At 37.9% G+C, this 27,303-nt stretch overlaps 1 protein-coding gene across 1 annotated transcript; it reads right to left on the reverse strand.

Annotated features, from left to right (window-relative positions):
- Nucleotides 1–27,294, reverse strand: LOC126457552 (ras-related protein Rab-40C). The gene is made up of 4 exons (XM_050093962.1): nt 26,938–27,294; nt 26,655–26,848; nt 4,113–4,335; nt 1–1,800 (listed from the first exon to the last, which is right to left on the reverse strand). Exons 1-4 carry the CDS (start codon nt 27,086–27,088, stop codon nt 1,466–1,468), a joined length of 903 nt encoding a protein of 300 aa, XP_049949919.1. The 5' UTR covers nt 27,089–27,294; the 3' UTR covers nt 1–1,465.
- Nucleotides 27,295–27,303: the final 9 nt, after the last annotated feature.

A 27,303-nucleotide genomic window follows, 5' to 3' on the forward strand; every position in this document is an offset into this window, starting at 1 on the left:
TATGAGTACTTTAATAAAAACTGTATTTTCATAAAATATCGTTTGTTATGTACAAGTAAAACAAAACATTGTTATTAACAAATGAATGGAGAATTGCCACATTTGGCAGTCATATCTACAAGGAAGTATTAAAGTCACAACACAAAATAATTCTTCCTTACAGTTTAGACATTGTTTATCAAAGTATGCACCAAGATTCTGGATGTAATAAATAATAAAACATGTTTAATAAGTTAAAAATATTGTTCTCCATTTTCATAAATAAACAACAAAACTGTACATTAGAAAAAATAATAAAAAACAAGAATATTACATAATATAACAGCTGGGCTGGAAGGGTTATTTACACAATGTGAAAGTGAAATATTTCACAGATTTTTATACAAACTAAAAACAGCTTTTTAAAAAGCACTTCTAATTATGGAAAAACTTCTCCTGCATTCATAAAAAGAGTGTCACTCAAACAAGGTAACATTGGAAAAAAAGAAGTCAATGTGTGACAGTTCATGTCTAATGTGTTTTATACATGCCCTTAAGGTCTGTTCTCCCCCCCCCCCCCCCCCCCCCCTCAGTCTCTCCTGACTTCAAAAATCAAAGAACAGGAGAAGTCCAAAGTTATGCAGTGAAATTTTGTGACCCAGAAAACAGCACAGAATATTCAATTATAATATCAATATTTTTGCAGTAGACACATTTATAAGACACAGATCAGTAAATGTATCCATATACAAATAAACTTTCAGTAAGTCATTACAATAAAACAAAAATACCCTGATGATGTGAAAAGCAATTTCTACAACTAATATGGTAGTTAACACAGCAATGGACGGTAGTGCTCAAATATACAAATGCAAAAACTGTTACATGGATGGATTTTAAAAGAGGAAATTCTAAGAAACTTTCACAGTCTCATCACAAAATGATCACTCAAAACTGCACTTACATTCAATACTATACTTTCAGTTAAATAGTTCCTTATAAGCAAGATGTCTCTGGAAAAGTAGTAGTTACAAAACATACGCCCTCATGTCACATTTTTGTTAAAAAGAATGCCATATCAATATTAATAATCAACTTTTACTTGGTCCAAGAAGGGCATTTGCAGAATTTCTTACTTGATGAAATAACCATAAGAGATGATACTATCAGTGGAGACGTAAAAATCAGTTCAAAGGATAAAATTTCCAAAACATATCTTACAGATTTTTCTTTTCAGTAGTCACATTTCATTTAATGGAGACAGTTACCACTTACTAAAACATGTTTACATTCAAAAATAATAAATCAATAAGGCAGACGGTAAAATCTATCAAAATCTTTCAATATTCTGAATGTATACATTATAAAATAGTGGGTACACTGAAATTACTACTCCACATTCAACACAATCACATACACAGTATAAAAGGACTATTTACAAGTTGTAGCACACTTCCACATACAATGTTCACAGACTGGGAGCATTTTATGAAATTATACAAGAGTTGCGCCCTGTACAACTTGTTCGTGTTGAGTCAACTCCTGGTGGAGAGCCCATTGATGAGGAAGGAGAAGCTATTCCTGGAGAAGTGCCAACCACAAACTTTAGTTTTTTGTGATGGGATGAAATAACACCCTTGCTGCCTCCTAAGCTTCTGTGATTTAACAAGTATCGATGTTGCATTGATGTTGTTGTGTAAGTTGTCATAGCATAAGACTTCAGATGTGATTTGACAGATGTTGGAAGTGGGAGCTGATCAATGCTGTAGACAGTCGTTCGAGCCACTATAGCACGGCAGCACAGCTCCTGTAAGCTTAGAACTGAAAGACAAATATTTCATTCTTAGCATATGAATGTATTACAATTGAAAGTCGTAATATTAGTACAGAAAATGGAAAGTCTACTTACCAAATAACAAAGTAAAAATGATTGGACCTTGGCTCTTATGAGCACAAGTTTGAAAATGCTGTTAAGTCTTTCAATTTCAGAATTTTCTCTTTTGGCAGGATAATTACGAGGAACACGAAAGGGACAGGATATGTGCACCTACTCCAGTGGAAAGGTAAAATCTCTTCAAACAATGCATCAGGCAGAACAGGGTTCAGGAAATGAAGAGGAAGTAACAGCCAAGATTAAAATTAAAGTGTGCAAGTAATCATGAGTTGTATGTACTTCATAAATCAAAGATGAGAGTTAAACATGCAGGAAAAGCCTGTGGTGAATGTATAATACATTAAAGTTCAAATTAAAGAAATGTGAATCAAAAATTGTTCTATGCAAAAGATAGATGGAAGGGAGCAAGAAAAAAGTTCAACATAAATAAATAAAAGAGAAAAAATGGAAAGGGTATCAACCCTTTGCACTCGATAACTCAGACACAGGGCATCTTATTTAAATCACCACCTCCTGGGCAGTTAGCACACCACACAGAATTGCTTGAGTCTCTTTGTGGAACAAATGAGGCAACTGACTAACAGTTACAGTATACATTAAAACAAAAAGTGCACTTTAATTAAAATCTACTAACAAAAGCATTACAGTACAAAACTCTTCATTGTGTGATATTTTATGAAACTGTTCTGGCTTGACTTTTTCCATAGTTGTTTCACTTGAACTGTTTACAAGTGAATCACTGTCATCAAAATCTTTGTCACTCTTGTTACCATTTAGACATTCCTCTAAAAGCTCTACAATCTCTCCCTCAGAAATGCGGTGTGGGTGAGGAACTAGCCATTTTGTGCCAGCTAACTTGAACATCATTACAACCTTTCTTGTCATACAGCTACTACATTTTGTCACCGATTTAACAAAGGCTTCCTTAGAGGGCAGTATTATGCACCATTGATGCCTTTTACAGTCAGGTTCGACAATGGAGCATGTGAGTGCTATGAAAAATCATGTCGAATGAGGCTCACAGTCAGAGTGGAAAACAAAATTCGCAATGTCGAGCACCACTCATATTTAGAGTGGAAAGGGTTAAAGGGCTACAGATAAACTAACTTCACTGGAAAAATCCCATATGATGTTGCTAAGTGTTTCGTCAAATATAAATATGGTGGGAGTATATAGTCCTGTCCTTTCAGGCGTGTCTGATCATTCCCCGTAAGTGGTCCCAAGAAATCACAGGAAATTTAAATCAAAATGATCAGATGAGAGTTCCAATCTGTACCCCCCACAAAACTGGTCTCTCTCTTAACCATCTCCTCTATCACTTCAGTTAAATGGCAACAATTTTAATGGTGATGCCGTTGGGCTGACTGGTGAAAGCAAATTGCAATAAGTGATAGAATTGATGAGTCAGTCAAAACTACTGGCAGAAATAAAAAAAATATATTCTAAAGGGTGACAAATGCTTCAGTGCCACTGCATTCTTTACCTCTTCTCTGAAGAAGGTATGAATGTTTTAACACTTGTCAGCTTTAGCTTCCATTATTTATTTTTTATGATACTCTTTTGAGGGGAGGAGGGGGTGTGAGCCTTTGCATTGTCATTAATGAAATTTTCCCCTCCTCCTCATTTTACTTGCATTTGTTTATTGATGACAGATGCAATTCTCTCTCTCTATCTCTCTCCCTCTCAACATTTTCATGTAATTACTGTTCTCAGATTTTGTAGGAAATAAGACCCCAGTTTTGAAACTTTTATTTCTTGTGGTTATTTTCGTGTTTGAGAATAGCAAGTCTTTTCACCTTTCTATCCTTTTTACCTGCCATTACAGTGGGAAAATAAATAAAGTAAAATGAGAACAAACAACAAACCAGGAAGAGAAGGGGTGAGGGCAAGGAAAGAAGAAAAAGAAATGGTAGTGATCTCACAGTAACATTATTTAGCAGCAAACAAGTAAAAAGTCCAAAACTTTGTATTCAGGTTGTACAGCCAAATACTGAAGCCAAATTCTATAGCAGAAAACACAATGAAACAACTAAATTACTATAATCCATTTTTAATTGATTACCAAAGCAGTAGCTCGAAATTGTTTTCCAATTCCAATATTCACTCAAGTGTATATATTACATATGCAATTTAAATAATTTTCACAGAATTCAATTCATCTGCACCTACATAGTATACAACTCATTAAACAAAACTTATTGACTGGAAAATGATAAAATTATACAAATTAAAACTATACCTTTATTTGATCGCCACAGTCTCTCCATCCCATTACGGTGCAAAGCCATTCGAGAAAGCTCACTGAAACTTTCACGAATGTTGAAATCACAAAGTGGACTAACTTCAAAAAATGCCATTCGGTTTTTTGCTGCATAAGCTTCTGCATCCCTTGCATCCACTTGTCTTTTAAATTCCAGGTGAAGCCTGTTGCCAACAAGTACTTTTGGAACACCTGGAGCATGCTATCAACAAAAATAAATTAATGAATATGGACTGGTATGAAATATTTCTGCAACAAGATAACAAAAAATAAACAAAACAAAAGTAAGGGCCACTGATGGATATTAAATATCAATAAGTTGGGTGACAAATGGGAACATTGTAAGGGATTACCTATAGAGCGTTCAATCTAATTACATGTGACAGTATGCTGTACAGTCTTTTAATGCTGTTGTTATCAAGTAGCATTTGTTGCATTGTGTCCATCTACAACCTAATACCGATTTCATAAACTTTAATAATTTTGAATATATTCCGCTTAGCTTGGTTCGAATACAGCTACGAAGGTACTCTGAAGTTTCTTAAAAACAATTCACTTTTGTAAAAAGCATGTGCTACATGTTCTACAGTTCTATTATGTATTTTAATCTTCCACAGAACGGTATGTCACATATTTTTTATGCTCACAACAATCCTGGAAACTCAAATGAGTTATAATCAATACACCTGAATATAGGGGTCACGAATTTTAAGAGTAGCACTCAAACCTGAGTCAATTCTCACTATTGAATAAAGATGCACCATTTCATGTGTATAACACAAGTAATGATTATAAGAGATTAATGGGCACAAGAGAGGTAGTTACAATACCATTCATATCTGAGAGAGACACCTCAAATTAGTGACACAATAAATTAAAATGTCCCTTATATGTTATAAAATTGTGGATCAGAGCATAAAACGTCATTAGGATTGTTTGTTAACCAGTGAACATCGCTGTCAGCTTACTGGCTATTGTCTCTGGAATTATTCCCTTATTTTGTTTTCTTTGTGGTGTTCCCCCTAACTCCAGATATCCTGTGCCACGATCTTAACATGGATGTCTCACACCTCTTCTGCATTGTGTTGCACTACCCATTCCACTGGATGATCACTACACAAAGTGGTTAAGGCACAGCATTGGGAGAGAACAATATCCCCCCCCCCCCCCCTCTCTCTCGTGTGCGGTGTATGAAAAGTTTTTTTTTTTTTTTTTCCTTCATAATAATTAGTCATTTTACATTCACTTATGGATACAAGCTTGATCTACACTTTTTCTACAGTTGTGGTCTTCAGCTAAACACATCCATGCTCCTCCCACATGTTTTCTAATGTCATCCACCCACTTTCAAACTAGTTGTGGTCACCCCTTTAAAAAAAAAAAAAAAAAAAAAAATGCTGGGATTCCTGCATAAAACATCTGTTGTCCAAATACTATGAGCCTGGCTTCACGTCCCACCCATGTACATTTAATTTTCATGACAGTCAAAATTATATCATCAACTACAGATTAACACTATTTTCATATTAAAATTACTGTTATTTTTTGCGGAAATCTGAGGTGAAAAAACGTACAGTATGTGTGAAACTATGGTCCAATCTAACAGAAGGCCCTAATCTGATCTGGTAGAATAAATATTTTACTCTTATAAATGATTTTAAGGTCTATTTTCAAACCTTCTCTGTTAAGTTCTTTTACTCACAGTTGTAGTTTATTTGCACTAGAGGCAATCATCTACCTATATACCCCACAAGGAACCATATGGTGCAAGGTGGTGGGTACCTTGTGCCACTACTAATCATTCCCTTTCCTGTTTCACTCATAAATGGAGTGAGGGAAAAATGCTGTCTATATATTTCTCTATGAACTCTGATTTCTCTTAGACTATCTTCACAATCCTTTCGCAAGATGTACACTGGTGGCACTAGGATTGCTCTCCAGTCTGTTTTAAATGCCAGTTTTCTAAATGTTTTCAATAGTATTTCACAAAAATAGTGACTCCTTAACTCCAGGAATTCCCATTTGAGTTTCTGAAGCATGCCTGTAGTACTCGCATGTTGAATGCCCCTACCAGAAGCAAAACTAAAAACATGTCTCTGAATTGGTTCTAAGTCTTCCTCTAATCCATCCTGGTGGGGATCTCAAACAATGGAGCAGTAGTCACGAATGAGTCGCACAAGTGTTCAGTATGCTGTCTCCTTTACACTGACTTGGTAAAAGTCATGGGATAGCTATATGCACATATACATATGGTGGTAGTATCGCATACACAAGGTATAAATGGCCTGTGCATTGGCAGAGCTGTTATTTGTACTCAGATGATACATGTGAAAAGTTTTCTGATATGATTATGGCTGCACAATGGGAATAACAGACTTTGATGGAGCTACACCATGGGACATTCCATTTCGGAATTTGTTAGAGAATTCAATATTCCACGATCCACAGTGTCAAGAGTGTGCCGAGAATACCAAACTTCAGGCATTACCTCTCACCGTGGACAATACAGTTGCCAATGACCTTCACTTAACGACTGTGAGAGTAGTGTTTGCATAGAGTTGGCAATGCTAACAGACAACAAACAATGTGTGAAATAAATAAAGAAATTAATGTGCGATGTATGACAAACATATCTGTTTGGGCAGTGTGGTGAAATCCGGCATTAATGGTCTTTGGCAGCAGATGACTGAATCGACAGCCTTTACTAACAGCATGACATCGCCTGCAATGCCTCTCCTGGGTTTGTGACCTAATTGGTTGGACCTTAGTCAACTGGAAATCATGGCTTGGTCATATGAGATCCAATTTCAGTTGGTAAGAGCTGATGGGGGGTTCGAGTGTGGCACAGACCCCATGAGGCCAAATTGTCAACAAGGCAATGTGCAAGCTGGTGGTGCAATGGCATGGGCCGTGTTTACACGGAATGGACTGGGTCCTCTGGTCCAACTAAACTGGTCATTGACTGGAAATGGTTATTTGCAGACATTTATGGACTTCATGTTCTGAAGCAATGATGGAATTTTTATACATGATAATGTGCCTTGTCAATGGGTCACCATTGTTTGAAAACATTCTGAACAATTTCAGCGAAGGAACTGGCTACCCAGATCGCAAGTCGTGAATCCCATCAAACACTTATGGGACATAATCAACAGGTCAGTTCATGCATGAACACCTGCATCCGTGACACTTTCGCAATTATGGATGGCTATAGAGGCAGCATGGCTCAATATTTCTGCAGGGAACTTCCACCAACTTGTTGAGTCCATAGTTGAGATGGTGCACTATGCCAGACAAAGGAGGTCCAACACGATATTAGGAGGTATCCCATGACTTTTGTCACCTCAGTGTATAACTTGGCTACAATTTCCTAGAATTCTCCCAATAAACCAAAGTCAACCATTCACCTTCTCTACAATAGACCCTATGAGCTCATTCCATCTCGTGCTACTTTGCAACAACAAGACTGTGTCAAGCAACTCACCACTAGTACTGTATCACAACACTAAAGGATTATTTTTATGATTCACCTGCAGTAACTTATATTTCTTGATTACAACAAGCTGCCATTCACCACACCAAAAAGAAATTCTATTCAAGTCATCCTGTATCATCCTAACTCACTTAAAGACAACACTTTCCCCACAGACTACAGCACCACCAGCAGTTACAGACTGCTGCCCACCCTATCCATCAGATTGTTTATGTATATAGAGAACACGAGCAGCCCTACCCTGGGGAACTACAGTTAACACCTCTGTCTCCAATGAACACTCGCCATCCATGATAACGTAATGGGTTCTCTTACTTAAAAAGTCTTCAAGCCACTCACACCTAAAACTTACAAAGAGTTTAAAAAAATATTCCATATTTTAAGAGGTGGTAGTATGGAGCAAAACAAGACAAAAAAGTTCAGTAAAAATGGGCTCTAGAATGCATGCCATAAGAGCTACGAGCTCTTGATCATCGTCACTACTGTGACACACATCTCTCCGATTGCAAGCTCTTTGATATTATGAATGAGGTACAGAATGTAGTAAACAAATGAGGGCACATTCCTCTATTACTGTTGTTGGATATGGCATGCAGTAAACATCTGTTAGTGCTGTTACTGTAAATCTTACTCGCAGTTCTGGGTGCGTATAGTGCATGCAGTAGTTCTAATGAAACCAGTTTGTGTTTGATAAGTCTGGGAAATGCTGTTACATATTAGTTCCCATCAAATGACTTGCCTGTCCTGCTAGAGGAGGTACCGTTGTTCATGCATGCTGGAGCACCAGCTCATTCTCCTGAAATGTCCAAGAACACCTCACACATGCAATTAATAGGCAATGGATTGGTCAGACAGATCCAGTACACTGACCACCTCATTTCCCTAATCTTAGTCCCTCAGATTTTTGGTTGTGGTGAAGCTTGCAGTTTCTGGTGTATGCAAGGCCCACTGAAGAGGTATAAACACTACAGGAGCACATCTCAATGCCTCCCAGGGCATCTGTAACAAACCTGGTGTTTTCCAGCGAGTGCACAATTCCCTACGATGCCTGAGAGGAGCACGCTTTGCTATGAATGGACACTATATTGAGCATCTCCTTTAACGATGCTTCATCAGTGCAGGTCATATGTAATAGCACGCACATTACATTAAACACTCTGCTGCTTCACAGTAACAGAATAATGGGCTCTCATTTGTTTACTGCCTTCTGTAAATTGTTCATAATAGCAATGAGCTTGAGATATGTGTTTCACAACATGAAGGTGAACACTTGCTTGTAGTTCTTACAGTAAGCATTAAAGATTCCATGTTTACTGGACAGTTTTTCCTTGTTTTGGTACCCACTACAATCTCTGAAAATAGGGAACACTTTTTTTTAACGCCCTATATACAAAGGTGTTTCAGATGTGTTTCATTAACACACTTCTTCCTCTTTTCCTCACATTAACAATCTGGATTGCCGAGAATAAGTGTTATGGCTTTTTTTTTCTTTTTCTTGACCACCTTTCCAATACTGAATTTCCCACTATCCTACTCAAGTTTAATGTAAGCTGTAGCATGAATTAAATGTCTTATTTCTCGAAGTCTGTAAGTGATTACAAAAAATTGTGTAATGTCTGAAATAAATAATTCAGATGGTAAATTTAAATCTTACAGTCAATAATTATAAGACATACTAAGAAATCAGTTAAAAGAATGGGTATACTTTCTTATTAAAAGGAAACACTCAAATAATAAATGACAGTGAGATAGCCAACACAAATAATTTACTTCCTTGTCCAGAGCTATATTGAACAACAATGGTGACAATCCATCTCCCTGTTTAACACCAATCTTGATCTCAAATTCTTCTTACAGTGCTCCTCTGAATCTCACCCTTGCTTTTGTGTCTGTCAGAATTTCTTTTATGAGTTCTTGTGTAGTTCCATCACGTCCTCTCTTCTTCAGGATCCTAACAAGAGTCTGTCTGTCGATGGAGTCATATGCCTTTGTGAAGTCCACTAAGGTTATTACTGTCTCTTTGTTTTTTAAGGCCCTATGTTCTATCAGTTGCTTCAGGATAAATATCTGTTCTACACAACCTCTTCCCTTCCTGAATCCCACTTGCTAGTCACCAATTGTACTTTCTACCTGTTCTTCTACTCTGTTGAGCAACAGTTTTGACAGCACCTTGCACCCGATCTCTAGTAGCGATATTCCTCTGTAGTTGTTTGCATCTCTCTTGTCCCCCTTCTTGTGTATTAGTACTACAATTGCATTCTTCCATCCTTCTGGCAACTTCTTTGTTCTCCAGATCTGGTGAATTATGTTGGTCATGTTGTCTATTGCTTTGTTGCCTCCCCACTTTATCATCTCGGCTGCTATACCATCTTCTCCAGTTGCCTTATTATTCTTCAGATCGCTTATGGCATGTGCGACTTCATCCCTGGTTGGAGGGTGTGGCTCTCTCTCTTTTGTGTCAGTCCCCAGTTCCAGCTCTTCTTCAGGTGGTTCACAGTTCGGCAGGTCGTGAAAGTGCTCTGCAAAAATCTGACATTTCTCCTTCGCACTGACAGCCAGCTCCCCTTTCTTATCTCTTATGAACAGTTCTCTACCCTTGTATCCAATCAGACTCTTTTTGATTTTCCCGAAAAATTGTCTGCTGTTGTTTTTCCTGAAGTTGGTCTCAATCTCGTCCAGTTCCTGCTTCATCTTCTGTCTTCTGCTCCATCTTATCGTTCGGGCTGCTTCCTTTCTTGCTTCTAAGAAAACTTCCCATTTTTCTGGGTCCTTCTTGCTGCTCCAGTCTCTCCAGGCTTTCCTGCGAGTCTCTACCGCTTCCTCACATTTCTTGTTCCACCACCAGTGCTTCCGTTTCTTTTCTTCCTTTCCCCATAGTTCAGCCTGTTTCGCTATATTTCGCTTCATATCGTCCCATTCATTGAATGATTCAATTCCTTCCTCATATCTGGATCGATTGTGTCTTAATTTGTCTCTGTCTACCTTTATGTTTTCTGTTCTTCTGTGGCAGTCTGTCCCTGTTTGGAATCCAAAGGCACTTAACTTCTATAAGATAGTGATCCGATTCCATTCTTGTGTTCTTCCTGACCTTTGTGTTCATGATCTCTTTAGCATTTGTCCAGCTGATTGCTATGTGGTCAATTTGGAATTCCCCAAGGCGGGTGCATGGGTTTGCCCATGTCTTTTTCTTACACGATTTGGCCTTGAAGTGTGTTGTCATCAATCTCATTTTGTGTTCTCGACACAGTTCAGTTAGCCTTTCTCCATTTTTGTTTGTCCACTGGTGTGCAGGGTACTCGCCCATTACTCCTTTATGTTGCTTCTCTCTTCCAATCTGTGCATTATACTCTCCTACTAGTATATTTACATGTCTATATGGTATGTTTTTCGGTGTATCATCTAGCTCTTCCCAAAAACTATCAGCAACTTTCTTGTCTTTCCTGTTCTTGTCATTTGTAGGTGCATGTCCATTTATTACTGTATACTTTTTGTTCCCTGCTTGAAAAGTCAGTGTTTATATCCTTTCTGACCTGCTCTTATTTCAGTTATGCCATCCTCGTATCTCTTGTCTACTATGAACCCTGTACCAAAGCATCTAGGTGCATGTCTTCGTTTCCCACTTTAACTCCTGGTTTCCCTTCAGTATTATGAAGCCTTCTGACTCCACTGTGTCTTCGTCAGTGTATCTTGTTTCTTGCATTGCTAATATTCCAATGCTTCTCTCTTTCATCTCATCTATTACCTGTTGAAGTTTACCAGTCTTAATCATTGTCTGTACATTTATGGTTCCAATTATGAAAGTCTTTTTAGTTTTAATCTTCTTTGAGGTTCTTGGGAGCTCCGACTCTTCCCTTATGCACTTTTTGGCAGGTCCCCCAGAATCCGAATGCCTGCTTGCGTCGACCTTGGTCAACAGGGGATTGTCCCCCTGGGGTAATCTCGATTCCGTAGTGCGATCCATTCCATGAGCTAAAAAATTTTTGATGGGACAGCTCATGTCCGTCCAGTTATACAACTGAAGTTGTTAGCCCCAGAAGATGTGTTCAGGCTGCCCCTGACATGGGGACACAGACGCCTTTGGTAGCAGCCCATAACATGGAGTACCGCCGCTACCTGATATGTTTCAGTGGCTCTTCCCCTCTCTCTGCCGTTAGGAAGCGACGTTCCTCTTCCGCCTTTGAGACCGTTGGCCGGGCTTCGCCTATAACGCTAGGTAGGGGCCATAACCGGGTGCTACCATCCGGAGCCAGATGGACCCAGGTTGTTATTTTTTTTTTTTTTTATTTTTTATTTTTTTTTTTACAAGGTTGTTACTCCTCCCCCTCCTCCTACCCCATGACTTGTGAGATGGGGCCCCAGGGCTTGGAACCGGCAATGGCGGTAGTATGGACCAAAACAAGACAAAAAAGTTCAGTAAAAATGGGCTTTAGAATGCATGCCATAAGAGCTATGAGCTCTTGATCATCGTCACTACTGTGACACACATCTCTCCGATTGAGAGCTCTTTGATATTATGAATGAGGTACAGAATGTAGTAAACAAATGAGGGCACATTCCTCTATTACTGTTGTTGGATATGGCATGCAGTAAACATCTGTTAGTGCTGTTACTGTAAATCTTACTCGCAGTTCTGGGTGCGTATAGTGCATGCAGTAGTTCTAATGAAACCAGTTTGTGTTTGATAAGTCTGGGAAATGCTGTTACATATTAGTTCCCATCAAATGACTTGCCTGTCCTGCTAGAGGAGGTACCGTTGTTCATGCATGCTGGAGCACCAGCTCATTCTCCTGAAATGTCCAAGAACACCTCACACATGCAATTAATAGGCAATGGATTGGTCAGACAGATCCAGTACACTGACCACCTCATTTCCCTAATCTTAGTCCCTCAGATTTTTGGTTGTGGTGAAGCTTGCAGTTTCTGGTGTATGCAAGGCCCACTGAAGAGGTATAAACACTACAGGAGCACATCTCAATGCCTCCCAGGGCATCTGTAACAAACCTGGTGTTTTCCAGCGAGTGCACAATTCCCTACGATGCCTGAGAGGAGCACGCTTTGCTATGAATGGACACTATATTGAGCATCTCCTTTAACGATGCTTCATCAGTGCAGGTCATATGTAATAGCACGCACATTACATTAAACACTCTGCTGCTTCACAGTAACAGAATAATGGGCTCTCATTTGTTTACTGCCTTCTGTAAATTGTTCATAATAGCAATGAGCTTGAGATATGTGTTTCACAACATGAAGGTGAACACTTGCTTGTAGTTCTTACAGTAAGCATTAAAGATTCCATGTTTACTGGACAGTTTTTCCTTGTTTTGGTACCCACTACAATCTCTGAAAATAGGGAACACTTTCTTTCAACGCCCTACATACAAAGGTGTTTCAGATGTGTTTCATTAACACACTTCTTCCTCTTTTCCTCACATTAACAATCTGGATTGCAGAGAATAAGTGTTATGGCTTTTTTTTCTTTTTCTTGACCGCCTTTCCAATACTGAATTTCCCACTATCCTACTCAAGTTTAATGTAAGCTGTAGCATGAATTAAATGTCTTGTTTCTCGATGTCTGTAAGTGATTACAAAAAAATTGTGTAATGTCTGAAATAAATAATTCAGATGGTAAATTTAAATCTTACAGTCAATAATTATAAGACATACTAAGAAATCAGTTAAAAGAATGGGTATACTTTCTTATTAAAAGGAAACACTCAAATAGTAAATGACAGTGAGACAGCCAACACAAATAATTTACTTCCTTGTAGTAGGTTTAAAGAAGATTGGCATGGGCAGTTCAAGGGATACAATAACAGAACATATGCAAAAAGCCATGCTTCACACATAAAAGCAAATCGCAACTGCCCCTTGCTCTGCCAAAGAAATTAAAAACAATTAATCCCTCAAAAACAAAAACTCCTGTGGAATTAATAATATTTCAAGCACTAAAATTCTTTTTTTTTTTTTTTTAAATGTATGCAATGATTTCAGTCACATTTGCAACAAACCACTATTACACAGGATACTTTCAGATAAACATGAATATTATTGTCAGACCACTTTGCAATACAGGTAGTAAGACAGATATTGTTAATTACTAACCAGTCTCACTATTTATCTCCTCACCAAAGGAGCTGGAAGAAATTAAGTAAGCAAAAACCATAATACATCTCCCTTAAAATCAGATCTGTAGTCTCAGTTTGGATTTGAAAAGGGTCTCTTTACAGAATATAGTAGTTTTCAATTCGCAAAACATCTAACACAAAATTTGAATGACAAAATATGAAACTAGTATCTTCTGTGACTTATCAAAAGTGTCTGATTATGCAGTTCACAATATTCTACTAGGGAACCTCAAATATCACTTGTAACCAGTTTTCTACCTATCTAACTAAAAGGATGCTGGATGATGCATTAAGAAAGTAATGTGCACATATGTTATTAAAAAAGAATTAAACAAAAATTAATAATTTTAGAATGGTAAATAATCACAACAGGTGAACGACAGGAATTAACAGTGTGTTTGCAGTGTTCATGTTGTAAATAAATGATCTTCCATTAGACATTCAAAAAAAAAGAATTAGTTCTCTTAGTTAATGGTGCAAGTACTAAATCAACTCTAATAGAGAACCTTCCTCATACGAAAATATAAATAATATTTTCTAGAAAATTAATATCTGGTTCTCCGCAAACTGACTGTCACTCATGCAAAGGTTTTCTGCAATAACTTTATTTGTCACAATTCCTGTGGTCCACATCCGCAATAAATAAAAATTTTACAATATATGCAATACTGTAATGCACAGGGGTTGATGACACCATTAGAAACAAGAGTAAATCAGTAAATGAAACAATATATTAAATACTAAGGTATTTATTCAATATGATCTTGAACCGGAAGTCATGTGTTAAAGACTTTAAACATTTAGCTGTTCCACTTTCGTGTTACAGATTACACCAGACTTTGGAGATGATAATGTCGAAAAATAGTTAATTTTATTCCCTAATGTATTGTGGCATCATATCCTGGGGTAACTCATCATTGGGAGGGGGGATATTTGTTGCACAGAAATGTATCATTAGGATTATGTGTGGCATCCACTTTAGATCCTCTTGTAGATCACTTTTTAAACAGTTGGGCGTAATGACAAAAGCCACACAGTGCATTTACTCCCTTTTAACTCTCGTTGTCAACAACCAATTACAGTCTGATAACAACAGTAAATTCATAAATATAATACTAGAAGGAGAAATGATTTACACCGACAACTCAGCCTTAGTGTCTTTAGCAATGTAGCTAGGAATGTAATGAATTTAATGAATAATAATATTAACTTCAAATGCAAACTGAAATCATGTCTGCTTCACAACTCCTCTTACGCCACAAGGGAGTGTGTGTGTGTGTGTGTGTGTGTGTGTGTGTGTGTGTGTGTGTGTGTGTGTGTGTGTGTGTGTGTGTGTGCGCGCGCGCGCATGCGCATCCGCACGCGCGCACCCGCCCGTCAGGGAGGGAGGGGGGGGGGGGGGGGGGGAGAGAGAGAGAGAGAGAGAGAGAGAGAGAGAGAGAGAGAGAGAGAGAGAGAGAGAGAGAGAATAAATGAATGGAGTTCAGCATAGACCACCACATGCATTAAGTGTAACGAGTGTTGCTGTATTTTTGGCTGAGCAGATGTACTATAACTGCAAAAAAGACTTTTTCCGTATTCCAGACCCATGGAACATGCAAATAACTAAGTACAGATTTGTTGAAACTTTCTCATAACTTCTTCGATTATTTAATGTGCCATCTGCCACCTAAGTGCTGAAATATTGTGTTTCTGTTTTGCCTTTTTCATTCTCTTAGTGTTTTCAACATTCCTCCCGCATTCATATCCTCTCTAAGGCACTTCTGTGTAGTTTTGTTTAATTACTTTCCTGTTACTATTTACTTGAAACTATCAACTATTTTGTATCACTACATGACTAAGTACATTTTAGATTTGTTTTCTTCTGCTGTGTTCATACCCACACCTTACTTTACTCTTTTATAAGCACATCGGTCAAACTGTGAGAATTCAGAATTCACACCTCATTTGTTAAAGCATCTATTATGTTTCTACAATGTAAATTAGGTAACTCCGATTATTTTTTACTTTGTTTAATAGGAGCACATGTAACAGTTTTATTTTATTAATGTGTGGGTAATGGACATATTCATTTGAATCATATAGTGCTTGTAAATTATTCTGCTAAAATAGTAACCGTTTTTTAATTTATGTCTGTGTAAACTTCAATCCCCAAGAGGCTGAACTTGTTGCTTAATTTTATATGCTCCCACATTGGGCACAAGGTTGGTAAGGAGTTCTTGTTGTAGAGTGTTTTGGTGCATGTGGACATGCAGCAATACATCTCTCCACTGCATCCAAATGTGCTCGATGTTAAGTTGGGGTAACGGGCAGGCCAGTCCATTTGCCAAATATTCTCTCATTCCAAGAGCTCATCCACCTGTGTTGTTAGCTGCAGTCACACACTGTCGTTCATAAAAATGGACTAAGTGCTGAATGCACCCATGAAAAGGTGCACATGTGGAAGGACTACAGTATCACAATAATGGTGACAAGTGAGTGTATAGTGTTCAAAACTTTAGAGTTCAGTACACCCATGCAATACTACACCTCCCCACACCATAAAATATGGGGCATCAGAAACACCATGTTCGAAAGTATTCCTGAGTGCATCAAGTGTTCCCACTTCCCATCACAGGGGGGTATGTTCAGAATCACTAATCAGACTGAGACTGCTCTCATCTGAGAAGAGCATGTGACCCTACTCCTCAGTGGCCCAAATCCTATGCTCTTGGCACAAGCACACGTGGAGCCACTGTTGATGGTGCCGCTGATGTGCGGGGCCCAACAGAACAAAATGTACTGGTCAGTGGTCACAGAGACCACCCCATGCAAGTTACCATGCCACTGTAGAGTGAGAGATTGCAGTCCTGTTAAATGTGGTTGCAATTGCACCTGCTGTTTGACATGAGCTCCTTCTTGCCCACTGCATAAATTAGCAGTCATCTGTTACTGTAATTGACCATGGTCCATTACCTCCTCTCCTTTGGGCAGCAGTGCCTGTGGTTCAAGATGCTAACCATGTACGTGAAACAATGCTATGAGCTATACCATCAAACTTGCCATGCTCATACATCCTCTGTTTCCTGATGATTCTCCCCTGTGTTAAGTCATCCAGATGTTATCTCCTGGCCATGTTGTAATGAAGAACAACATCACAGTGTGTAACGGCTCACTGATTGACACATACTGTCTTTTCCGTTTCTCCCACTGCCTTGTGGTGTGGAGCCAGCCTCATTTGGTGCTACAGTCATGCTGACCTCATGCCACGTGCACTTCCTGTGCATGACTGGGAGAGCTCCAGCAACATGCTCTCGCACTTTAATTTATTTCCACCTGGCAGTTAACACAAATGTCTAAGTTTTGCAGAGCAGTTTAAATATAATGTGGCAAAGGATGGGTGAGAGAGAGAAAGTAAACAGGTGCTCTAGTGATGAATACATCTGTAATGAACAAATCAATGTGGAAAAATGGCCACAGCTAATGGAAATTTCTTTAACAGAACAGGACGCAGACACTGAGAGACAGAAAACAGCAGTTTACAATATGAGACTTGGATGTTTCATTGGTAGTGTACTCCTGGGCACTGTTCCCACATCATCTGCTAGGACACAAATTTACTCTGGTGACAGTAAATCAGTATTGATCTTTCACTCAGCAGCTGCAGCTATGTTTTGGCACTTCCCCAGTAGGACCATGTCTAGTAATGCATAGACTGTCTGAGAAACGAAAGCTTTCAATGACGGAGATGATGTATTACAGATATAACAGGATATGCAATTATGTATGACAACTTCCTTTTAAAAAGAATCCCAGAGGCTGAGAGCAGTCACAATGAGAAAAAGAACTGGTAAATGGAGTAAAAGTGGTGAGTGAAGGGAGGGGTCTTATTTAAGCATCTGTATACATCTCATCAATAAACACAAAAAATAAGAAATATCTGAGTACCCTAGGGACATCCAAGTCAGAGTGAACTTTTCAAGTGCACGCTATTTGTGAAAATTATATTATCTGGAAAAAATTCGAAAACGAGGCAGCTCACTGAAGTGGAACAAAAGCAGTAAAAAAGACTATGCTTATTAAAAGCAGAGCAGCAGATGGTAAATGTCTATACGGGGTGCAGTGCCATTATGTGTAACGTAGTAATGATTGCAGTGCTTGCTATGACATTTGGTGGGAACACAGAATGTACATCAGCAGCAGGTTGTAAGTATCCCACAAGAGAGCAGTGGTTAGACAACATGTTTCCCAGCAATGGATGGAAGCACTTGGAGAAAATCCACACACCATCACTAAGACAAAATGCACATTGTATTTGGAATTTTGAGAAGAGGACTGGACAACAATCATAATCACAAGAGCTATCAGGATAAGCAACACCATAAAAAATATAGCTGTGGAACACGATACATAGCCAAAATGCCAATGCAAAGTAATGAGATACATCCCATGATCACTGTCTTCTGGGTAACCACCTGCGTAGATTGATAAATGTAACCAAGATTCTTGTTACACCACATTCCCTGATTTTATCAACTCCCCATCAAACTGTCATCTTTCAATCTAATTTAGACTCAAGCTTTGCTATAAACCAACCTGTCCCCACAACATTCACTCCAAAGCAACAGTAAAAAAAGATAATAATGGTGAAGCAGTTGAAAAATCAGAGAAACTGTTAACAGCCTGTGGAGAATATCTAGTGGTTTAAATTTCAGAGCTCAGTCTGCACACCTCAAATTACTGACATAAAACTATCCTCCCAGTGGCTGTCTGCAAGTGACACTTTGCCAACCTTATAGCAATTACAGGAAAAGTGCCCTGGCTGAAGACTTTGTATCCACAAAATGCCACAATGGACACTGGATTTCTTTTCATCTGTAACAATGCTACACTGAAATACATTATCACCCACAAGATGCAGATACCTTCAAGAAATACTGGCAGATTATTCAAGAAATATCAAATAAGGTTTGTCTTCTGCCTTGCATTCTATAAAGACAACCTAGGTCTAAGGAGACCAGGAATATATAAACTCCAGTGCCAGTGTGGGAAATTATACAATTGTGAGCTGTGTCGCACTGTTAAAGAAACATATGCAATGGAGATAGATGTCACACAAGATCAGCCAGAAAAATCTGCTGTTGCCGAACAATCTTGACACGGAACACAGCGTGAAGTACAGAGGGACAAAGATCCCATAGTTCGCCTTGCTTAAAGAAGCAGTCGAAAAATGTATAACTAATGACCTGATTAACAGAGATGGGGGATTTCAACTTGCCAAAGCATGCAAACTAGCATTTGTGGTACTAAAGCATCAATGACCACAGACAAATGAATCCAACAAGTATGACGACTTACAGCGCCACCCCTTTGAACCTGCACTTTTCAAGCAAGAAAGAGTTTACACTGGTGAGTCACAACAGTAATATACCAGTAAGCATGTGAAGATGATGAGCAGTTGCATCATTAAAATTCTGTACAGCTTTCACAACTTCATCGACCATGACTTCTGTGAACTACTGAAACTGCAGTTACATACTTCGTAACAGATTTACGGAAGGCAACAGCAAATCCCACATCTGCACCATTACCATGCCCAGGAAGACAATGCGGGATTATTTGTCATGGCCACTTCCTTTTAGTTCCATCCCATATTACACTCGGCACCAAATTATTTTATAGGATCTCTCCCATTGTCTTTCTTTTCCTGTATGACTTTTCATTAATAATGCTTTTTCTACAGCCATATTATTATCTATGTTTCTTGTCAACATGTTTGGGGATCACTCAAATATGTATGCTCAGTTGGTGTCTCATATACATTTGAATATCAATAATTACTTACAATATGTATATTGTCTACTGCTGTTCTTCCTTTCATTTATTCATTCACCTCTCCTTACTCCATGTGAAGGCATTCTGGTTTGCTACTATTTAGAAACAGTTTCTATAGGAAACTAATCAAATTACTGTTTTTGTCATTAACAGTCTGTTACACTTAATATCTGAGTAGCTTATTTAGGAACAGTATTCAAATTTTACATCAAAGCTTTTCAGGCCTGTGCACATCAGTGTCCAAACAGGTAAGTTTGAGTTTAGTTCTGGAGATTTCTTAGATAAGTGAGTATTCTATAGTAGGTCAACATTTCATGGATTATGCACTACCACAGATATATTGCACCTACAGATACCATCTGTCTGATTAACACGGATGTCATAAAAACGGCGAACATGAACCAGTAATCAAAATCCAATATATGTGAAACTTAAGTGACATGAGGAATTACATCAAATCTCGTGGAATCACATTCATGGACTCTACCAATTCTGAAATCTAACTGGCAACTTTCAATCTAACCTATTCCTCAGGCTACGCTAAAGATTGGTATACCACTGCAACCTATAAAGCAACCACTCGTCTATAGCAGATTGACACGTAGAGTACAGTAGCATATAACAGAAAACAGCATTCATTCTAGCTTTTGAGCATTGTCCCCTTTTTTCCAGCCATAGTACACACAGTCACACATTTGGTTGTGTGTATGAATGGGTGCACTGCTACAAAAAGAGCTGTTGCTTGAAAGCTAGTGTGAAGCTGTTCTCTGTTACATGTTACTGCGCTCCATGCATTGGTCTGTTACAGGGCCAGTGGTTGCATTTCCCTTATTTTACATATTGCTCCATCCACGAATTTCCATTATTGTTATATGATGTGTAAACTTTTTTAATCTCAACACAGCACTCAAGTCAAGCCTTTCAACAACCCAAAATTTACACAGTGCATAGGATTTTGGTTCCTAGCTTCCACCTACAAAGAGGTTACATGACAACCGATACAATCCCATCCCATGTCTATAATTAATTCTGCTAATAATGTACCTGAATTGTCCAACTTTTCCAGAACAGTCTTTGAGTGTATGTTAGCTACATATAGGGTCAATCCAAATGAAGTGGTTCAATAAAAATTAAGTTGGTTGCTTGACCATTTTTAAATATTTTAATTTTTTTATATGTGATTACCCCATAATTGAGAAGTTTAAAACAACTTTTTAAAAAATTTTACATTTCACCTTTACTGAATGGTGGACATTTTTATTTGTAAGCACATGACCATGTTTCAGTTTAGAGACGTTAGCAAAAACATGAATATCCCTGCACTAGGTTAACTTACAATGTTGCAATTGATATGATCATTTTTAGAAAAGTGTCCTCTACAACATTGTCTATTACACAAAATAACCTAAATTCAAAAATAACCAGTCAAAATGACCTCCAAAGTTTGGTATCCAAATTTTCAAAAATCCACATTTTAGGCACAAAAATAACAAACAAGGAGTTATTTATGAGAGTCTATTTCTTTCCTATAGTTAGATATCATACACTACTAGCCTCATATACAGCAAGAACACTTACAAATGTTTCCTTAATTCTTTTATTAATTTTTGAAATTTGAAAATTTTCATTTTTTGTTAGGATTGAGATTAATTATCTCAGGTGGGACTGAATATAAAAATACGATTTTTGCACAGTTTGTACACCTATATGATAGCAATGTACTGTAAAAATTTCAATATTGATATCTGACTGTGAACAAAGATTTGAATTTTTGAAAATGAGGAAATAATTCACATTATTCTACAACTGATCTTATGGCTGTTGCCTATTCCTGTGTGATACTGGCGGGATATAATCAATTGTTATTAAAGCAAGATACTGAATTATGCCTTGTTCCTTTTATTGCTATACATTTATCAAATCTGGTTTGAAGTGCCATTTTCATATGTAGAACGACTTCTTTCTTGATCAGAAAATAGGTAATGCCTTTAATATAATCCTTGCAAAAGATATACATGTCCTGCAGTGTGAGAATTTGGTCTGTGGTTGGTCTTTGTAGGCTGGCTTTACTTACTTCATGTTTTGTTGTACCTCCTACTCCATCACATGCATTTTTACCATGGCAAGATGCAAAAAAGTGCCATTCAGCCTCCAACCCAAAGTCTACTTTGTGGTTGCACAGATTTGAAAAATTCTTTTTGTTCTTATACTGACCACCACTTCCAACTGAAAAGTGTATCATCTTCTCAACCTTGGGAAAATTTTTTTAATGTAATTTATTACATACTTTTGAAACACGTGTACAGCCAAAGTGTTGTGCTGCAAGTAGTCACTTAGAACGCAAATTGAAAAACTACAAACTACATCTTTCCCATTTTTAAAGTAGAAAATAAATGGATGCACTGTTGCCTGGTCATTGACCCAGTGGTGTCCTTGTATTGCATCCTGAATCACATTGAGTTGAGTTGAGTTGAGTTGATTTGGAGGAAGAGACCAAACAGCGAGGTCATCGGTCTCATCGGATTAGGGAAGGATGAGGAAGGAAGTCGGCCGTGCCCTTTCAAAGGAACCATCCCGGCATTTACCTGAAGCGATTTAGGGAAATCACGGAAAACCTAAATCAGGATGGCCGGATGCGGGATTGAACCGTCGCCCTCCCGAATGCGAGTCCAGTGTGCTAACCACTGCGCCACCTCGCTCGGTCCTGAACCACAAATGTAAAATTTTCTGCAAAATCAGCTAGCACTATGCATTCTGTTTCATGCAGTTGTGCCTTTTTGTCTTTCAAAAACTTAAGTTTGGATTTTAGAAACATAGTGGTGACTTGAGTTTTTGTAAGTTATCAATTAACGATTCGAAGTACTCTTCCTGAGATTTAACCACTGTAATCATTTCTGTCCTGTCAGTTGTGACCCACTGTTTGAAGGTAATACTGTTTGGCATTTCCTCATCATATTTGTGAAACAATTCAATAATGGTTTCCTTACCAGGGCATTTATTACACAAACTCATGATGCAGTCATAACCGTTAGTGTCACAGACCATTAAATCTAGTAACTCTTTGTAGTTAAGATCACCTGCATCATCAGTTTGACATTTTGATGATATAAACAAACACATACGGAGTGTGTCCCTGAGGATCCAGCCAAAATACACCACTCAGGGCAGAGATCACAAAATTTTGGCCCTCCAATTTTGCATTCTCCTTCTCCCCTCCCCCGACCATGAGTCAGGGAGCAAACTACAAAATGCTAACAGCTTCCTCATTATGAATATGAATGTCATTAACAAGGTTACATGATTCTGGTTCTGGATTCACAACAAATATTTTTGAGTAACAATTTGGGCAAAGGGAATTTCCAGGAGTCACATTACGTTTCACTTGGGAAGCTGTTTCACTCTCACATAACAAGGACAAATGTTCAAGTTTCATTTCCCTCGAACCTTTAGTAATAGGCCTTTTACGAACTTTTAAGTGGCTCACAGCACTTTCTTCCAAAAATGCGGTTGTACTTCAGAATATATTTCCTCTTATGATACACACACATTGATGTTACAGAAGAACATACTCGAAATTTAAACAAAGTTTGTCTACCTTCATCAAAGCCATTGACATTTTTCAAGTTTTTTTAAACTAAACTGTAAACTGTTTTGTGACACACTTCACTTGCTATTTGTCCAACAGAGCACTGTTCATCCATGTTATTGCATTCCAGTTAATCTCTCAAAATTAATTACAAATTACACACAGAATGAAGCACATAACACATTCTACACTCTCGATGAAGTATGTACATCCACTCTAACAGGTTTCAGGACAGACTGACTACAACAATGACACACCCAGCAATAATGTACTTCTTTATTGACAATAAACCAAAACGTAAATGGGCATTTTTATTACCACAGAACAAAAGGGAAAGCACCTATTGTTTAATATTGCATTATTAAAAATAAATAAACTAAATGAATACTGAGTGATAGTGTTAACTAAATATATGTCACAATTAAATTTTATTACAATGAAACAATAAACCATTTAAATAGGCAACAGCCATAAGACCAGTTGTAGAGTAATGCGAATTATTTCCTCATTTTCATACCTTAGTTCACAGTATGATATCAATGTTGAAATTTTTACAGTACATTTCTATCGTATAGGTGTACAAACTGTGCAAAAATCACATTTTTATATTCAGTTCCACCTGAGATAAACTAACCCCAAACTTTACAAAAAATGAAACTTTACAAATTTCAAAAATTCATGAAAAATTAAGGAAGCATTTGTAAGTGTTCTTCCTCTATATGAGGCTAGTAATGTATGATATTTAACTATAGGAAAGAAATAGACACTCATAAATCACTCCTGGTTTGTTATTTTTGGGCCTAAAAAGTGGATTTATGAAAATTTGGATACCAAATTTTGGAGGTCATTTTGACTGGTTATTTTTGAATTTAGGGTATTTTGTGTAATAGACAACGTTGTGGAGGACACTTTTCTAAAAACGATCATGTCAATTGTAATGTTGAAAGTTAACCCAGTGCAGAGATATTCATATTTTGCTAACGTCTCTAAACTGAAAAATCGTCATGCGCCTACAAATAAAAATGGCCACCATCCAGTAAATGTGCAAGATAAATTATTTTAAAAAACTGTTTTGAACTTCTCAAATATAGGACAATCACATATAAAAAAATTAAAATATTTAAAAATGGTCAAGCAACCATCACTCGACCACTTCATATGGATTGACCCTATATCCAATGATACATACATACATACAGAGCTCAGTTAAGTGGCGTGTAATCTTGGGGATTACAAAAGTGTCCAATTCCATCTATCTGCTTTCACTCATAACGTCATCAATATGGTGGAAATGGCTATTCTAAGCCTTGGGTCAAAGCAGACAGGTGGAATCGGACGCTTCCGTTGACCCTAATCTTGGTATGGGCAGAGCATATAGGAAATTGGTCATGAACAACAAATGGAGTGTTTCAGTTTTCACTTTGTGTATAATAGTATATATTAATCTCCCATGAATGGGATTACAAACAAGAAGAAGAAGAAGAAGAAGAAGAAGAAGGAGAAGGGTTAGAGGTGGAAAGAGATGTAGTGAGACGGAGGCAGAAGGAAATAGAGAGGCAGTGCCAGAGGTGATGAGAGTACTTCCATATATATTTAGCAACTGTGAAACATTGCCAGGGTTAATAGTACTCAAGAAGCAGCCCTGGGAATATTTTATGTAAAGTATTTCCAAAATAAGATGTTGAGCTTCCAATTATACATTTCACTTATGGTTGTTATGAGAAAGTAACCAAGCTGCTACTCCCCACACCACCAGAGCTCTTCTGTAACTATTGATTGGACATTTATTGCAAACAAATACTCCAGTTGCCAATTATACTTTAGTTTTACCGTCAACTGGTTTTGAATCAATTACAAATTCTTCATCCGAACTATGAGTGGTTATGACTAGGACATCATGGTAACATGCTAAAACATGTAGAATTGGGAAGTAAGTTATTATCCACCATGTTGTTTGATCATGTGTCCTTCCTGTTCACAGTGTAACCACTTACACGATTTGTAACTGAGTCAAATCTGCGTGTGTGGACAAAACTGCAGTGTGACTGCTGTCTACCAGAGCATTTGATTTCAATTAGTCTGGCTACACCTTATGTACAAACAAAAGAAGAATGAGAAGAAGACTAGCAAGAAAAAGAAGAAAACTTCCAGAAGTGGGGTCTAGTGCAGCAGGGGATACAACCCGTCGGCTTTGGACAAGGACGTCACAAGCCGCCAGAGAGCAGTTTACCATTTTCGCTTTTGCTGTTATGTTTCAGTTTCGTTTTTTTACTGATTGCTTAATAAAGTGGATCTGTTTATTCTATCTCGTGAGATTTTTTTTTTTTAAAAACCCAAAAAACACTTATCAGCCACTGAAGGGAGCTACAACACTAAGAAGAATCGCTTCTCGATTGGCCACTTGTGACGTCATTGTCCAAAGCCGACGGGTTGTATCCCCTGCTGCACTAGTCCCCGGAAGTGACTCACATAATACATTTTATGGGTTATATGTCCATCAAACAATGCTTAATTACTGTTTCCAAAGTTGCTCAGGCAGGAATTGGGAGGAAGAATTACATACATAGTGTAAACACCCCCCTCCTTGCATTTTTCATAGTTGGTGTACAACTTACGACTAACAGCGTGTCTCAGGAGGAATGGTAACTATTAAGGGATATGACAGATCGATCATTCAAAGCAAAAAAGTCTAGTAAAGATGGGCTCTAAATGCATACCTTAAGAGCTATGAGCACTACATCTTCACTACTGGGAAACACATCTCTTCTATTGAACAAGTGCTCATACCTCTTTAAGGTATGCCTTTTAGAGACCATGTTTTACTGGACCTTTTTTTTGTTTGTTTGTTTTGGTGCATACCACATCCTCCAAAGTCTGGGAAGGCAGGATCCTGCAGTTTAAGAGATTTGTTTCACAGTATCTCAGATGATGAAGTGCTCATAGTTCTTAAGGGACGCATTTTAGATCCCATGCTTACTAGACTTTCTTGCTTTGAATGACTGTTTTTGTCATATCCATGAATATTAACCATTTCTCTTCAAACACCTAGTATTTGCAAAATACACTAGAAACTGCAGAAATCTCTGGATATTTTGGCAACATACCAGCATGACATGGCAGGCAGCGTCCATACTGCGGAATCTAGTGCTATTCTAATTTGATATGTCACTTGGTAACTAGGCCTACTTAGGTATATAGCAACACTATGAAAGTCTTGTACACTTATCACAAATGTGGAATTCGTTAGCTTTCAACAACCACTTATGCAAGTGGCAAGTAATGGCACAGGATGCACGAGTTGTTCAATTTAACTGTAAGTATAAACATAGCAAAATGCATTCCTTATTACAGCTCGAAGATTTGTCAATGGGGTTGTCAATATGATTTTATTTCGATTTCTCAATTAAAGGTGGTAAAATTTTAAAACCGCTGTGTAACTCATTTTCACAATAAAAAGGGCTGGATGCATGAAACTATCTTAAAGCTATATGATAACTTACCTCCTCTACTTCCTTCAACCATCTGTCAATTCCATCAAATGACCACTTGTTCGTGATGTCATAGACTAGGAGTATACCCTGGGCACCTCTGGAATACGACCTGATGATAGTACAAAATCGGCCCTGTCCTGAAGTGTCCCATAGCTGTAGTTTAACTCTTTTTCCATCAAGGAGTATAGTGGTGGTCTTATATGCTGAAAGTTATACATATTTATTAACAGACATTCAGCGATGTCTTCGCGTTATTTAAGTTATTAGTCGTAATGAAGTTACAAAGTATTACCACTTCCACTACAGAACGGCGATTCCGAGGATCCATCCTCTAGACCACTCAGTATTTCTTGTTTACCTACGTCACTGTCACCTACTAATAAAAATTTTAACAAATAATCATACTGCTTTTGTTGAGTAGCTGGTCTTGGCTCCACTGCCATAACACAATCCCTTGTTTTTCTCGCGCATAATAAATATATCTTTCAGCGTCCGCTTACTAAATCTGCTACTGTTATTTCCGTTTGCACTACAAAACACACTTCACTTATAATTCGTTGTCCATGGCGCAAAAATAAGACTGCATCTTGTCTCTTTCTCCCTATTTCATCCTCACATCACAGCACATTACTCCTATCTCCATCTTCTTATGCGTTTC

This window comes from Schistocerca serialis, chromosome 2 (assembly GCF_023864345.2).
Source record: "Schistocerca serialis cubense isolate TAMUIC-IGC-003099 chromosome 2, iqSchSeri2.2, whole genome shotgun sequence".
Classification (NCBI taxonomy): domain Eukaryota; kingdom Metazoa; phylum Arthropoda; class Insecta; order Orthoptera; family Acrididae; genus Schistocerca; species Schistocerca serialis.